General features: G+C 46.6%; 1 protein-coding gene across 2 annotated transcripts in view; it reads right to left on the bottom strand.

Moving 5' to 3' along the window:
• Positions 1-3378: 3378 nt before the first annotated feature.
• The window catches only part of LOC140726071 (interferon-induced very large GTPase 1-like), a 53802-nt gene continuing 41075 nt past the window's right edge, over positions 3379-16105 (bottom strand). For both annotated transcript variants that reach the window (XM_073042006.1, XM_073042007.1), the window contains one exon: positions 3379-12394. In XM_073042006.1, coding sequence (XP_072898107.1) covers positions 7160-11983 — 4824 coding nt within the window. In that variant the 5' untranslated portion in view covers positions 11984-12394 and the 3' untranslated portion in view covers positions 3379-7159. The remainder of the gene's footprint in view (positions 12395-16105) is intronic.

Genomic DNA, 16105 nt, shown 5'->3' with positions numbered 1-16105 from the left:
CATCCCAGCAGAGCCTCAATTACATCATGGTCACGTGACAGTCATGGGTAATTATTATTACACCACTCCAGGATCACTCCAGGATTATTACACCACTCCAGGATCTGTTTCCCTATCTGCTCCTCAATATCCCTGTTACTATTAGGCGGCCTATAAAAAACACCCGGTAAAGTTATTGACCCTTTCCCATTCCTAACCTCCACCCACAGAGACTCCGTAGATGATCCCTCCATGGCGTCCACCTTTTCTGCAGCTGTGACACTATCTCTGATCAACAGTGCCACGCCCCCACCTCTTTTATCTCCCTCCCTGTCCTTTCTGAAACATCTAAAACCCGGCACTTGAAGTAACCATTCCTGTCCCTGAGCCATCCAAGTCTCTGTAATGGGCACTAGATCATATCTCCAAGTACTGATCCATGCTCTAAGCTTATCCGCTTTGTTCAGAACACTTGTTGCGTTAAAATAGACACATCTCAAACCGTCGGTCTGAGCACGTCCCTTCTCTATCACCTGCCTGTCCTCCCTCTCACACTGTCTATAAGCTTTCTCTATTTGTGAGCCAACCTCCCCCAGCTTCTCCCGGGTAGGTACCCCCTCCCCCCAACTGTACTCAAACTGGAGTACTTATTGTTGAGGGGGACAGCCACAGGGGAGCTCTCCACTATCTGATGCTGTCCCTTCCCCCTCCCGACAGTCACCCACTTATCTGTCTCCTGTGGCCCCGGGGTGACTACCTCCTTGCAGCTCCTGTCTAACTCTTCCCCACTCCCTGAACAAGACAAAGGTCATCGAGCTGCAGCTCCAGTTCCCTAACTCAGTCTCTAAGGAGCTGCAGCTCGATGCACCTGGCACAGATGTGGCCATCAGAGAGGCTCGAAATCCCACAGCTGTCACCCCGGTGACTCTGGAAGTCTCCTGGAAATCCCACATCTGACACCCAGAAGAGAACACTTGCTCTGTGGACATACCCCTATTCTCTCTAGTGTTGAATAAGAAATCAGGAATGAACTTACCTACTTACCTTGCCTCCACATGTTCTCACTAAAGCCTTACCACTCTGACGCTGAACATTCCCGATAAGAAGGCAAGAGACTGGGGCTGAGATGGAAAATGGGTCAGCAATGATGAAATGTTGGAGCAGACCCAATGGGCCATATGGCCTAACTCTGCTCCAATATCTATGGTCTTTTTGGATTCCACAGATATGTTCAGAGCAAAATGATTGCAAGGGACAAAATTGAGCCTCCGGAAGATCAGAATGGTAATCCAGATGTGGAGCCAGGAGAGATAGGGAGATCTTTAATGAATTTTTTGCTTCTGTATTTGCTCAGGAGTGGGACACAGAGTCTGGAAGTGAGGCAAAGCAGCATCAACTTCGTGGACCCAGAACAGATTACAGTAGAGGGGGTGTTTGCTGTCTTGCTTGTGGCTGCCTGTCAGGAGATATAACCATATAACAATTACAGCATGGAAACAGGCCATCTTGGCCCTTCTAGTCCATGCCGAATGCTTACTCTCACTCAATGATGAATCTCAAGGTTGTATAATGTACTGTATATATACTTCGATAACAAAATGTACTTGTGAACTTTTAAACTTGAGGCGAATTTGGATGGATAAATCCCCAAGGCATGACCAGGTGTCCCTGTGGACCCTGTGTGAGGCAAGTGCAGACATCGCAGGGGCCCTAGCAGAGCTATTTAAATCATCCTTAGTGACAGGTGAGGTGTCAGAGGAATGGTCGATAGCTAATGTTGTTCCACATTTTAAAAGGCTGTAAAATTAAAGCGGGCAATTACAGTCTGGTGAGCCTGGCATCAGTAATAGGGCAGTTATTGGAAGGTATTCTAAGGGACCGGATGTATGAGTATTACGATAGACATGGACTGATTTGAGGTAGTCGGCATGACTTCATGTGTGGTAGGTCATGTCTACCCAGTCTTATGGGGTTTTTCGAGGAAGTTACCAGGAAAGTTGATGAAAGCAAGGCAGAGGATATTGTCCACGTGGACTTTAGCAAGGCTTTTGACAAGGTGCTCAAGAAGGTTCAGTCACTCATCATCAGGATGAGGTAGTAAATTGGATTAGACATTGGCTTTGTGGTAGCAGAGGTCTGCCCCTCTGAATGGAGGCCTGTGACTAGTGGAGTGTCACAGGGATCAGTGCTGGGTCCGTTATTGTTTGTTGCCTATATCAATGATCTGGATGATAATGTGGTTAACTGGATCAGCAAATTTGTGGCTGACACCAAGACTGGGGGTGTAGTGGGCAGTGAGGAAGATTTTCAAAGCTTGCAGCTGCAGTAATGGACTGGGAAATGGCAGCTGGAATTTAATGCAGAAAAATGCGTAGGTCTGACACAGTGAACAACAAAGGGATCTGGGAATACAGGCCCATAATTCATTGAAAGCGGTGTAACAGGTAGATCGGGTCATAATGAAAACCTTTGGCACGTTAACCTTCATTAATCAAAGTACTGTGTGCAGGAGATGAGATGTTATGTTGAAGTTGTATATTTCTGAGGCCTAATTTGCAGTATTGTGTGCAGTGTTGGTTACCTACCTACCTACAGGAAAGGTGTAAGCAAGGTGGAAAGACTGCAGATAAAACTCACAAGGATATTGCCAGGTCTGGAGGACCTGTCAAATGGGGAAATGTTGAATAGGCTCGACATTATTCCTTAGAACGTAGAAGACTGAGAGGAGATTTGATTGAGGTATTCACATTGATGAGGGGTATGGATAAGGTAAATGCAAGCAGGCTTTTTCCACTGAAGTGGGGTGAGACTACAACTAGAAGTCATGAGTTAAGGGAGAAAGGTTAAATGTATAAGGGGAAGCTTCTTCACTCAAAGAATCATGAGAGTGTGAAATGAGCTTCCAGCACGTGTGAATGTAATCGCGATTTCAACTTTTAAGAGAAGTTTGGTTAGATAAGGGATGGCAGGGGTATGGAGGGCTACAGTCTGTGTGCGGGCCAATGAAGCAGCTTAAATGGTTCACCATGGACTAGGTTGGCCAAAGGGCCTGATTCTGTACTGTACTTTTCTATAACTCTTTCTTCTGCCTGTACGTGATCCATTGCCTGCTGGTTCCTGTGTCTATCTAAAAGCCTCTATCGAATCTGTTTCTACCCCTTCCCCGAGCAGTCTGTTCCAGGCACTGACCCCTCTCTATATGAAAAGACACGCCCTGCACATCTCAGTTAAACTCCACCCCCACCCCACCTGAATGTTCGTCCTCTCGGATTGGACTGTTGTATTTTGACTCACGTTTAGCTCGACAGTTCCACAGCTTTCTGATCACAAAGTGAACTTCACTGGTGAATCCTATTCCCAGTTAAACACATCACATGATAGAACATACCAGACGATGACTGCCCAATAACTGTTGTCTTTATTGATCAGGATTTGTTCAAGGAGTAATTACACAGTTCAAACGTTAACTATTTAGTTACACATCTCTTTAGTTTACTTTCACAACTTCCGAAAACCCCCACCCCTGTTCAGGTGTTCCCCGCCCCAGATGAACCTGGCCAGGGTTCACCGTGAGTTCTTCTCCGAGTCCCTGACTCAGGGTCTTCTTCACTGGTTGCTCTCAGGAGTCAGTGCTGTCGGTGATCTTGTCCGGCACCTTTTTATACGTTTCTTCCCAAAGCTCTCAGACATTCAGATTTATTTATCAGATCTACATTGAGCATCTTCGTCAGAGACTTTTCCTCAGGGTGAAATGGCTAATATGAGGGGTATAACTTTAAAGTGTTGGGAGGAAAGTACAGGAGAGATGTCAGAGGTAAGTTATTTTTACACAGAAAATGGTGGGTGTGTGGAACACACTCCTGGGGTGGTGGTAGAGGCAGATACATTGGGGGCATTTAATAGACTCTTACACAGGCACATGGGTGATAGGACAATGGAGGGCTATGTGGGAGGGAGGGGCTAGATTTATCTTGGAGTTGTTTAAAGAGTTGGCACAATATCACAGGGAAAAGGCCTGTGCTGTGATATACTGTTCCATGTTCCAATGTTGGAGTTCCAGTTTGCTGGGATGTTCCAGGATTTCCCAGATTCTGGAATGGGCCCAGCTGTTTGGAAAACTACAAATGTAAGGATCCCATTTCAGAAAGGACGGAGGTAGAAAGCAGGAAACTCAGTGTCTTGATGTCTGCCACTGGGAAAATGCTGAACACACACTGAAGGAACGATGACAAGGTGTTTAGAAAATCTCACACGGTCAGACAGAGTCAGTGACAATGAAAGAACTGCAGAGGCTGGAAATCTGGAAATGCTCAGCAGGTCAGGCAGCATCTGAGGGAGGAGAAACAGTGTGTGAGCAGAGTGCTTTATTCAATGTGCTGAAGGGAATGAGCTGCCTGCTGAAGCTGCTCAGTGATGTCTGCTGGGAACACACGGGTCTGCAGGGACTGGAATCCGGGATGAAAAACGAGCTGCTGGGACTCAGTGGGTCAGGTCAGCAGACCACAGACTCTCTGAACTCCTCCAGAGTGGAGGGAGAGAGAAAACAGTGAGCTACCAAACTGTTAGCCTGTCACTGGCATTCGGAGAAATGGTGGAATCTACAATGAAGGATGTGATATCAAGGTCGTTAGAAAATATTATGAGTGAGTCGAGTCAGCCTGGATTAATGAAATGGAAGTCACATTTGACTGGTCTTTCAGAGGTCTTTGGGGAAGTATCGAGTGAAGTCGTTCAGGGGGAACCAGTAGATGTGATGTATTTGGATTTTCAGAAGGTTATTGAGAATGTCTCTCACTGGAGGTTGGTGAACAAGTTTAGAGCACATGGAGTTGGGGAGAGAAGACGAGAGCACTTGGAACTGGGAGAGATTTCCAGCATGGACTGAACATTGGTTACTGTAGAGAATGGAAATGGTAGGAAGGAATGGGTCCTTCTCACATGACTGGTCTGTGATCCGTGGGGTGTTTCAGACAGGGATCAGTGCTTGGGTCCCAGTTATTCACAGTCAGTTATTTCCCTGAGGAGACCAAAAGTAACATTTCCAAGTGAACTGAAATGGGAAAGTGAGTAGAGATGAGGGGCAAAGAGGCTGCAAGGGGATAAAGACAATAAGTGAGAGGGCAACAGCAGGGCAGATGGAGAAAGTGGGGAGAGATACAGAAACACTGACCATTGTTTAAACGGTGAGGGACTGGGGAACATTGATGTTCACAGGGACCTGGTGACCTTGTACACCGGTCACTGGCAGACAACATGCACAGACAGCAGGCAGGTAAGATGGAAACATTGGCCTTTAACGCAAGGGGATTTGAGAAATGGTGACTACAGAGAGTCTCGGTGTGACTGCACCCAGGGTTCTGGGGAAAGGGTTAGTGTCCTTGTCTGTAAAAGATGTTCCCGGCACAGGGGGAGAGCATCAGAGCTTCACCTGACCGGTTCCTGGGACGGCAGCTCTGACACGTGAGGAGAGACTGAGTCGGCTGGTCACCGACTCCTGGCAGTTTGGAGAGTGAGGCAGGACCTGGTGGATGTAAAGTCCTGAGAGGCTTCACAGGGTGGAGACAAGGAGGATGGTCTCTGTGACGGAGGGGTCCAGAGTGAGAGGGCAGAATGAGGGGGAGGCATCTGGGACTGAAGTGAGGGTAGGCATCTTCACCTGGATGATGAATCATTGGGATTCTCCACCCTGGAGCTGTAGAGAGAGGCTCAGGGATTGGCAGGGCTCAACACAAGATCAACAGATTTCTGGGAATGAGAGGGATCAGGGATATTGGGATAAGGGTGAGAATAGTGTTGATGTAGAACAAAGGGACATGGAAATAGAGAACCATAATTGAAAGTGGCATCACAGGTAGATAGGGTCATAAAGAGAGTGTCTAGTGCATTGCCCTTCATAAATCAGGACACTGAGTACAGGAGTTTGGATTTGGAAGTTGGACAACACTTTGGAGAGGCCTAATTTGGAGTATTGTGTGCAGTTCTGGTCATCTCCCCACAGGAAAGATATTAATAAACTTGAAAGAGAGCAGAGACAATTTACAAGGATGTTGCCAGGACTTGAGGACCTGAGTTATGGGGAAAGGGTGAGTAAGTGAGGACTTTATTGACCATGAATGTAGGAGAATGAGAAGTGTACACAATTGAGGTGCATGCCAGCAGGCATTCCCCCTCAGGTTGGGTGAGATTAGCTCATAGGCTTTGGGTGAAATGTAAAATATTTAAGGGGAACATGAGGGAGAACTTCTTCACTCAGAGGCTGGTGCAAATGTGGGACAGGCTGCCAGTGGAAGTGGTAGATGTGGGGTTGATTATAAAATTTAAATTCAGTTTGCAGAGCTACATGAATGAGAGGGGTTTGGAGGGATATGTCTCAGTTGCAGGTAAATGAGACCAGGGAGAAGATTGAGTCAGCATGGACTAGATGGACCAAAGGCTTTGTTTCTGTGCTATTGTGCTCTATGTAGAAGACCAGCCATGTCCTCGATGAGCAACAGTACAGGCTTGATGGGCTGAACAGCCTGCTGCTCTCTGATGTATCTTTAGAATCTCTTCGAGTATTTCACTTTCTGACTGTCCCGCAATCCTCCTCTACCTTCCAAAATGGTTTTTAATCACATCTCCTCACCCAATCCCTTGATCCTGCCTCACCCATCCCTCAATCTCTCCTCACCCCATCCCCTCAATCCCACCTCACCCTATGCCTCAATCCTTCTCTACCATCTGAAATGGTTTTTAATCACTGTCCTCCTCACTCTGTCCTTCAATCCCTCCTCACCATCTCCATTAATTCGCCCACCCTATCTTTCAATGCTTCCTCACAATATCTCTCTTTTCCTCTTCAACCTATCTGTCAGTCCCTCTTTGGAGTTCCCCTGATCCCATCACTCAAAGCACCTCAATTCCAACAGTAGATCCCCATTTTCCACCCTCCACCCTGACATTTAGTTCCTACCCTCTGGATATCTGTTACTCTCTCCAGAAATAATTCTTATTGAACTCTGATCTGATTCATCGATTATTCCCTGATTTGATAAATTATCAATTGATAACATTCCTTCTGCTCTGTTGATGATTTGTGACTGGATTTTGATTTGAACACTCTGTGATTTACTCTGCCCAATCCTGAGGCAGACAGTTTCCCTTTGTCTGTCTCTCACTGAGTAACGCCATTTAAGGGACATTACCAAGACTGAATGGTTGTATTATACGTCTTGTTCATTTCTTCCCTCACCACCTCCCAGTCAATGTCCCAGCTTCCATCGATCTTTGCAGGCTTTGCTCTGTATTCATCAGCAAACCGCTGATTGAAAGTGTAGAAAACCTTCTTCCAATAGGATGCTGCCTGTGCGGAAATTTCCCGTTGGATAATCCAGGATTTGTAGTAATCATTGACTGTTTGATATTCCTTGTAGGGATGCCATTCCCAATTTGTGTCATTATTTTGGAATTTTGTATCACTTGCGACTGAAGCTGTGCAGATATCCATTACAAGACGTTCACTGTCTGCCCATCGACAGTTGTTGAGACCTTTAGGTCTGTGCTGTTTACAGGAGTGTTGTGAGTGTACCGGGGTCTCTGAGTCACAGAAAACCCCACAGAAAGGACATTTCTTTGTACAATTGAATAACCCTTTGAACAACTCCTCCCTGGGTTTCACGGATAATTCTTCAATCTTTGCTTTGACATCCCAGCCTTTTACCTCACGGAGGAGTTTCTGCTCCACCTCTTCAATACATGGCAGAATGGCTTCTGCACATTTCTTGCCATCACTGCCACTCCAATCCAGAACGAGTTTCATCTGATCTTCGGGCATCGAGATTCTTCTGTTTAACTTTTCAACAAACATTTTTAGGAAGCTCTGAGCATTTCCAGCAAAGTTCTGCTTCACTGCATCCTGAACAATGACCTTAGCTTTCCCAGTGATCTCTGTGATGATTTCTTTAGCCAGATGGGTAAATGTGCTCTCTCCATCGCGTTCTGTCTTGCAGTGTTTAATAACTTGCTGATGGAGCCAGTCTTTGGCGAAATTCTCAAAGTCAGTGATGTACCGGAGATATTCATCAAATTGATGTGTTTGTTTCAGGTGGACCAGGAGGGCCACAGTGAAGGTGTTACGGAGACTGTACTGTCGCTCAGGGTCATGTTTTTTCATATCATCCACGATGTTCACGCTGAGAGTCTTGAGGGTGGTGTCTCGGAGAGCTGGCAAGAAACAATATCGTGCAAATCGTTCTGCTTGTCTCTGGTTCTCATCCTGCTCTGTGTAAATATCCATAAAGAGATCAAAGTATTGATCTTTCATGTTTTCCAGTCTTTTCCGTGGGTCGTGTTTGTGGATGAACCTCCTGTGCATCTCCAGGAATCTTGGTACAGCGTAACCACACAGGTGAAGTTTAAACTCGGCCTTGAAAACCTCAGACATTGAAAAGTGTTGATGTGAAATATTGTCAACTTTTTTCTCTATCATGTTCAAAAGATCAATGCAATATTTATTGTCATAATCCATGTCCTTTTTTGTGATGTCAGTGATCCAATGTCTGCATTCATCCTCGATGAGCCTTGTAATCTTTGCTGCTTGATTGAGATCTGATTGTAGGGAGGCAGAACTGAATGTTGTTTTACATTTTCTGATCCATGTCCCATTGATGTGTTTCTCTTCAATCTGAAAATACTGGGTCCCCAGTTCACAGAGATTTTTATGTTTTAGACTTTCATTAACCACTCTCCCTTGTGTTTTTATTTCCTCCCTGAGAAGATTTTCAGTCTCCATTTCAATGTTTCTTTTTCTACAGGGCTGATACTCCAGCTGAGAGAGTGTACGATTCCACATTGTTTCAAATTCATTTTCCAGTTCTTGGTCACCCAACAACCGATTTGCTGCTTTACACTTCCATAAAAGCTGCTTAACCTGTTCTCCAATCTTCTCCTGAAAGTTACTCTTAATATCTTCCACTCCCTGCAGTCCCACTCGTCTATTCACGGCATCTCTACATCTCTGTGTTGAATCATGCTGAAGTCGGCTGCATAAACTGGAGATGCTGAGCTTAAATTCCTCTCTGTATTTCTCCATCAGATGCACGTTATCAGCCCCACTTTCATACACAGCTTGTAGTTTATCCAGAGTGTCACCCTCCCTTTTGTTCATCTCTGTCCTCATCTCCCTCTCCAGATTATGGAGCAGTTCGGTCAGATCTCCTCTGGCATTGCTGATTCTGTTTTCAGCCTCATTTCCCCAGGAGTGAGTGAATTTGTGGAGTTCCCACTCCCAGTCCTTGTACTTCATGGAGAGGTGGTTGTAAGCCTCTGCAAACAGACTGTTCTGGAAGTTGAAAATGAAATTTTCGTGTTTCACCTGCTCCCAAAGCCCAGCCATCCATTTGATAAAGTCTGGGATAGTGAAAGCTCCTTGGCATTGGCTCTGTTGGATTAGACACTGAATTAGGTTCTTCTTCAGTTGGGAGACGTGTTCACTGTAACCGGTGTTGACTGCAGCCATTGGGGGTGTACCATGCCACAGACCAGGGATGTACCAGTTGTCCTTGTCAGCATCATAGTCCATCACATCACGGAACGTTACTCGGTCTACCTTCTCCAACTTTGCTGCAGCCTCTGTCATCTTATCCAGCTGTTCCAGGAGTTTCTGACGGCCTCTCAGATTCTGATTGTGTGCACTTACATCGCCGACATTCTGGTGCACAAATATGCACCTTTGCCCTTTCCCTGTCTCCCTCATACGGATTAAGGAATGAACAACAATCTGTAAAATATCTTTCATCTCTGACAGATTTTCCATCCCGATGTTTACCAATGTTAAGTTGCTTAATCCAACCACGAACGTTGCCAGCTCATTGTCGTGCTCGTAGCTGTCTGTCAGTGTTGCGAGTTCTGGGGCTCTCAGCCCCTCTGTGTCAATGACCAGGATGAACTCACAGCCCAGCTCCTCGGCCAGGCTCCCTGTGACTTTGATCAACTGCATGTAGGCCCCTCGAGTACATCGGCCGCTGCTCACAGCAAACCGCAAACAGAACATTGTGTTGAGGAGTGTGGATTTGCCTGTGCTCTGAACTCCGATCACCGTCAGCACAAACACTCGGCAAGCTCCTCCCACTTTGTTGGCCACTTCTGTGAGTACGGCAGTGATCCATGGAATGGGAACGTTGGAAACGTCTCCATCGATGAGTTCCAGTGGGAACCCTTCCAGCAACAGTTCAGCAGCAACACCCGGGAACTGCGACACCTTTGGGTGGATCTGTGTCCTTCGGGTGACGTTGTGTCGAGTCACTGAAAGTTCATAAACCTGGCCAAGTTCCCTCATGAAATGCTCAAGTCCCAGGGAACTATCAGACATCTTCTGATCCAATTCCTTTAGTTCCTTCACCTTCTGCTTTGAGTCTTTGTACAGATCTTTATAAATTCTGCACAATTCTGCCATAATTTGCCGTGATTTACTGTCCAGTTCCAGCTTCAGCCACTGTAGGGAAATGGCTCTGTCAACCCCACCATGACGGGTGAGGTGGTCAATGAACAGCTGCATCTCTTTCGACAGACTCTGTCTGAGCTGAGCTTCCCGGATTCTGTTCTTCTCCCGGTCCAGTTCGTGGTTATACTCTTCTGTGGTTCTGTCCCCACGGAGTTTCATCCGAGATTTCTCTTTTTCAACTTTAGACAACCCTTGCCAGGGCTCTCCATGAAAGGGCAACACTCTCCTTTTATACCCAGTAATGTCTCCTGAGTCAAGTCTGTCCAGTATTTTGGTCAGTTCCTTGGCTCGTTGTATTTCAGGTTGATGTTCATCAACCTCAATCCCACTTTTCATCGCAATGTCAGCCATTTTCTCCAGGCTCAGCAAGGTCTGGTCCCTGTCCCTCATTAGAATTACTTGTTTGATCTGAGAGCGGAGCTTTTCCGCAAGTTTAGCCTCATTTACATTTGCCCGAAGAATGCATTGTTGAGGTTCTAACTTTAGATCTTTGAACAGTTTCTTCACCTGCTCAGGGGTTATGTGTTGCTGGTTGATGTGGGTGTTGACTATGAGAAAGAGTTTTGCTGGTGACTGTGTGAGAGAGGTGAGGAATTCTCGTTCCTTCTCACCGATAACATCAATGAAAATAAAGAGAGCAGCAGACACTTTTGCCAGAAACCGAGCATTTCCCTGGAAAGTTTCAGCATCGCCTCGGTGGTTAATGAATGCAGCAGCCTCTGGGAAAATATCCGTGTTACTCTTCCCAGAAGGGAGATACCAGCTGATCTCAGCCATTCCATCGGATATCCTGCGGGGCACATTCCCACATTCCATCTCGGAGTGCAGGAAGATGTTCTGCTGCAGCTGTGCCTGACTCAGGGTGAGATTGAGGATTCGGGATTTGGACACTGTGCACCTTCCCAGTCTGAGGAAGGACACCGTTGGCATGGCTGCTGTCACGATGGGCACCTCCACAACGGGGCTGCTGTCTGTAGGAGAATGTGGGCACCACATTTTAACAATGGGCCTCATGGCCCAGAGGAGAAGGGTGGCACCAGGCCCTTCTGTGGGTCCCCTCACCTTGTCCATGGGGTGACTGTGTGTGTCTGGCATCAGAAAGGGTAATGCAAACTGGCACAGAGACATCTTCAGCATCAGTTCCTGCTGGAGAGAGTGGTCAGCACAGAGGAAAATGGCAGCAATGATATCCAGAGGATTCACCCCATGATTCCCATGTCCTTTAACTTCAAAGAAATCACTGAAGTCTTCATGGTCATTGCCTTCTCCTTTGGAGGACAGATCAGGTGGCCAGTCGGGATTCCTCGCCAGTGAATTGGCTGAGAGGATCCTTTGGAGAAATCGCCAGGGAAGATCTTCTGCACAAGTTGGTTTGCTGTCCTCCAGTTTATCCTGGGACACCTCCTGGACAGTCTGAAGAGACAGTTTGTGAGGATATTGATCCTGTAATCCCAAATCCTTTACAATTTGTGGGGAGCTGGGAATTTCAGCCACATTATTTCCGGAAGGTAAAATGCTCGTCATCGTCTCCGATACACTCTATGTTCTCCTAGAATCTCTGTTCTCTTTCTCAGGGGTGGTAGTGCTTTGAAGATAGGTGTGAATTTCTGAAATTCCCTGGAAGTTGAAACTCCTCTCCAAAGATTTATCGTTTTGACTCTATTCCTGTCCAGGATATTTCCTGTGCCTGATGTCCTACTGGAACACACAGTTCCTGTCCCAGGATCACAGGGTTGAATGGTTCTGTGCCTCTGGAATTGGTCACAGAATTATACTTGGCCTCGGGGACACTACACCAGGAGGACAGGATACAAACTTGTTCTTAGTAAATGAACAATGCACTTTCTATCGAGGAGTGTAATGAAGATTCTGCAGATTTTTTCTTCTGGGTTGAAATCAGAGAATCCTTGAAATACTCAGCAGGTCAGGCAGCATCTGTGGGGAGAGAAACAGGGTCAGTGTTTCAGGTCCATGTGTTGGTGAGTCTGTCACATCAGGAGAAGTTGAGTTGACCATCCCTCTGTTCACTGGGGGTTAGAAGAATGAGTTGTGATCTCACTGAACTGAGGACAGAGTTTAACATTGCTGGATACAGGGAGGATGTTCCCACTGGCTAATGAGTCTAGGACCAGGGCTCAGGTTGACTGTAAGGGGAGGGCTGTTCATGACCGTGATGAGGGAAATGTCCAAGTCTCCACACAAATAGAACATAGAACCAGAACATTACAGCAAAGTGCAGGCCCTTCAGGACACAATGTTGTACCAACCTTTTATCCTGTCTGAGATCAATCTCACCATCCCCCAGCCCAGCAGTATCAAAGATGTATACTTGTTATACTTAATGTGAAAAAGACTAAGGAGCTGGTGGTGGACCTGAGGAGGGCCAAGGCACCGGTGACCCCTGTTTCCATCCAAGGGGTCAGTGTGGACATGGTGGAGGATTACAAATACCTGGGGATACGAATTGACAATAAACTGGACTGGTCAGAGAACACTGAGACTGTCTACAAGAAGGGTCAAAGCCATCTCTATTTCCTGAGGAGACTGAGGTCCTTCAATATCTACCGGACGATGCTGAGGATGTTCTACGAGTCTGTGGTGGCCAGTGCTATCATGTTTGCTGTTGTGTGCTGGGGCAGCAGGCTGAGGGTAGCAGACACCAACAGAATCAACAAACGCATTTGTAAGGCCAGTGATGTTGTGGGGGTGGAACTGGACTCTCTGATGGTGGTGTCTGAAAAGAGGATGCTGTCCAAGTTGCATGCCATCTTGGACAATGACTCCCATCCACTCCATAATGTACTGGTTAGGCACAGGAGTACATTCAGCCAGAGACTCATTCCACCGAGATGTAACACTGAGCATCATAGGAAGTCATTCCTACCTGTGGCCATCAAACTTTACAACTCCTCCCTCGGAGTGTCAGACACCGAGCCAATAGGCTGGTCCTGGACTAATTTCCACTTGGCATGATTAACTTATTACTATTTAATTATTTATGGTTTTATATTGCTATATTCTACCTATTCTTGGTTGGTGCGACTGTAACGAAACCCAATTTCCCTCTGGATCAATAAGGTATGTCTGTCTGTCTGTCTGAGGGTCTGCTGACTCACCTTATTTCTCCTGGTGGTCACCCACCTACAGTCTGACCCTGTTCTCTGGATGTGACCACCTCAGGAACAGTTTCATCATCATGGACTTGAGCTGAAAGTGATACTGGACTGAAAGTGTTATATTTGCATGCACGCAGCATAAGAAATAAAATGGACAATCTTGAAGTTCAGCTACAGATTGGCAAGTATGACATTGTGGCCGTCTCTGAAACTGGGCTAAAGGATGGCTGCCATTGGCAGCTGAACGTCCAAGGATATACAGTGTATCAGAAAAATAGGTTAATAGGCAGAGGGGATGGTGTGGCCCTGTGTATAAAAATAATATTAAATCATTAGAAAGGGATGACATAGGAGTGGAAGATGTAGGGTCTCAATGGGATGAGTTAAGAAATGGCAAGGGTAGAAGGACCCTAATGCCAGTTGTATTCAAGCCTCCAAACAACAGCCAGGATGTGGATTTGTCATGGTCCCGATCATTAATTTCCTACCTTGCTCCTAATTTCCTTTGATTATGCCTTGATTCCGATCGTTAATTTCCCATTTACTGCAAATTCGCTTTGATGACAACACACCTGGTTCCCATTAGGAACTGCAGTATTAGAACCTCGGTGTCACAACCTCTAGTCGCCAGTTCGTTGGTCTTTTTCCTGTGAGATAATTATGTTCCCTGACCGCTTTGAACCGTTTATTCTAAGTCTTGCTGCTGTTTCATGGTTTGCCTATGAGACTCTGTTTCTCTGAGTCAAGGCTCCACATCACGACTTTGTGTCAAGGATCCGTGTCAGAGCTCTGTGTTAAGATTCTTCCTGTTTGCTGTTTGGTGTTTACGCCCATGTGAGCATCTAGATTTAATCTCCATGCCTGTGTCCTGCACTTGTGTTCACTTCCTTCACTCCTTGTAACAGAACAAACTGGCCAAAAATGGACCCAGTGGACACGAAGACCCTGAATCAAGCCCTCACCGGCCAGGGCTCCCTACTGGGTCTGCACGATCAGCTTCTCCAGGATGTCGTGGACAACCTCCGTTCCCTGTCCGCTAACATAACGAAGATCGGTGACCAGGTGGATCGTGTATCCACTAACCTTACCCATCTTCTCCTGGAACTCTGTCGAACCAGTCCAGACAGTTTGTAGTGGCAACCCCCTACGTGTCAGCAACACCCCTGCCAAGAGAGCCTCACGTACCTGAACCAGAACACTACGCTGGGGATCTGGGGAAGTGCCGGGCCTCCCTTCTGCAATGCTCCTTGGTGTTTGATCAGCAGTCATCCATGCACTCCACAGACAAGTCGAAGGTATCTCATATTATGGGGTTATTGCAGGGAAGTGCCTTAGCGTGGGCTACAGCTGTCTGAGATAATCAACCGGAGATCTGCTCTTCTTTCCCCACCTTTATCACGGAAATGAGAAAAATCTTCGACCACCCCGTCCATGTTAAAAATGCTGCCAAGCGTTTACTCTCTCTCTCTGTCAGGACTCATGCAGTGTTGCCGACTATTCCATGGAGTTCCGAACGTTAGCGGCCAACTCGAGATGGAACGATGAGGCACTCCAGGAGGTATTTCGGGATGGTCTCAGCGACAGAGTGAAAGATGAGTTGGCAGCAAGAGATGAAACCAACTACCTGGATTCATTGAGCTCCCTAGCTACCAGGTTGGAGAATAAAGTTGCATCGTTTGCTGTGTGGCCAGAACTATGTGGCCAGCCTTGTGTTTGCTATTTGCTGTGTATCCAACTTATTAACCAGAATGTAATCTCTGTATTGTGTCTGTACTATTGAACACATCAGTGCCTTAAGAATGTAGCTAACAGTGAAAGTAAGCATGTAGAGATAACAGTGGTAGATGGGTTCGTGGAGTGGTGTGATGGTATGGGGACCAGTCAAGGCCGGGAAGGGGGACACGTGTTCCAGGGAGTAGACTAGAGCAAGTATGGGCTATGGGGTGGTGTGATGGTATGGGGACCAGTCAAGGCCGGGAAGGGGGACACGTGTTCCAGGGAGTAGACTAGAACAAATAAGCTATTGATCAAAAAATACTGTTGGCAAACCGAGAAGCTAATGTGCTGGTGTTAAGAGGGTATGCTAATGTAACTGAGATAAGAAATTACAATAAAGAATACTGTGTATTAGGCTCGGCGGGCAATTAGTGACACGCTCATTAATTGTCTCAGCTTTTGTTTGCAAATAAAGGCTTAAACTTCTCGAAGAATCTTCTGCGTCTCCTGGTTATTTCAAGAAACCATGACAAAATTGGCGACCGTGGCAGGACCGGAAAGAGACCCACAGAAAGGAAACGGCAGATTGGGGACGCTTCCCAGTCCACTAGGGACCCCCACAGGGCTAACAGAATTAAGGGTGCACCCAAGCAAAAGGTAAGCACTTCTTGCGACAACTTGGACTAGGAATTCTGTTGGTTTTGGGGAGGTCTCGGGGAGTCAGAAGTGTGGAACCACTGCCGAAGGGTCTCTCCGGTCCAAAGAATCTGGCAGAATTAGGGGTTAACTGGAGGGTCAGAGGATTGATCAAGAA

The sequence above is a fragment of the Hemitrygon akajei genome, chromosome 4 (genome assembly GCF_048418815.1).
Source record: "Hemitrygon akajei chromosome 4, sHemAka1.3, whole genome shotgun sequence".
NCBI classification, from domain to species: domain Eukaryota; kingdom Metazoa; phylum Chordata; class Chondrichthyes; order Myliobatiformes; family Dasyatidae; genus Hemitrygon; species Hemitrygon akajei.
Note: the sequence above shows the minus strand (reverse complement) of the source record. Positions and strands in the feature narration are given on the sequence as shown.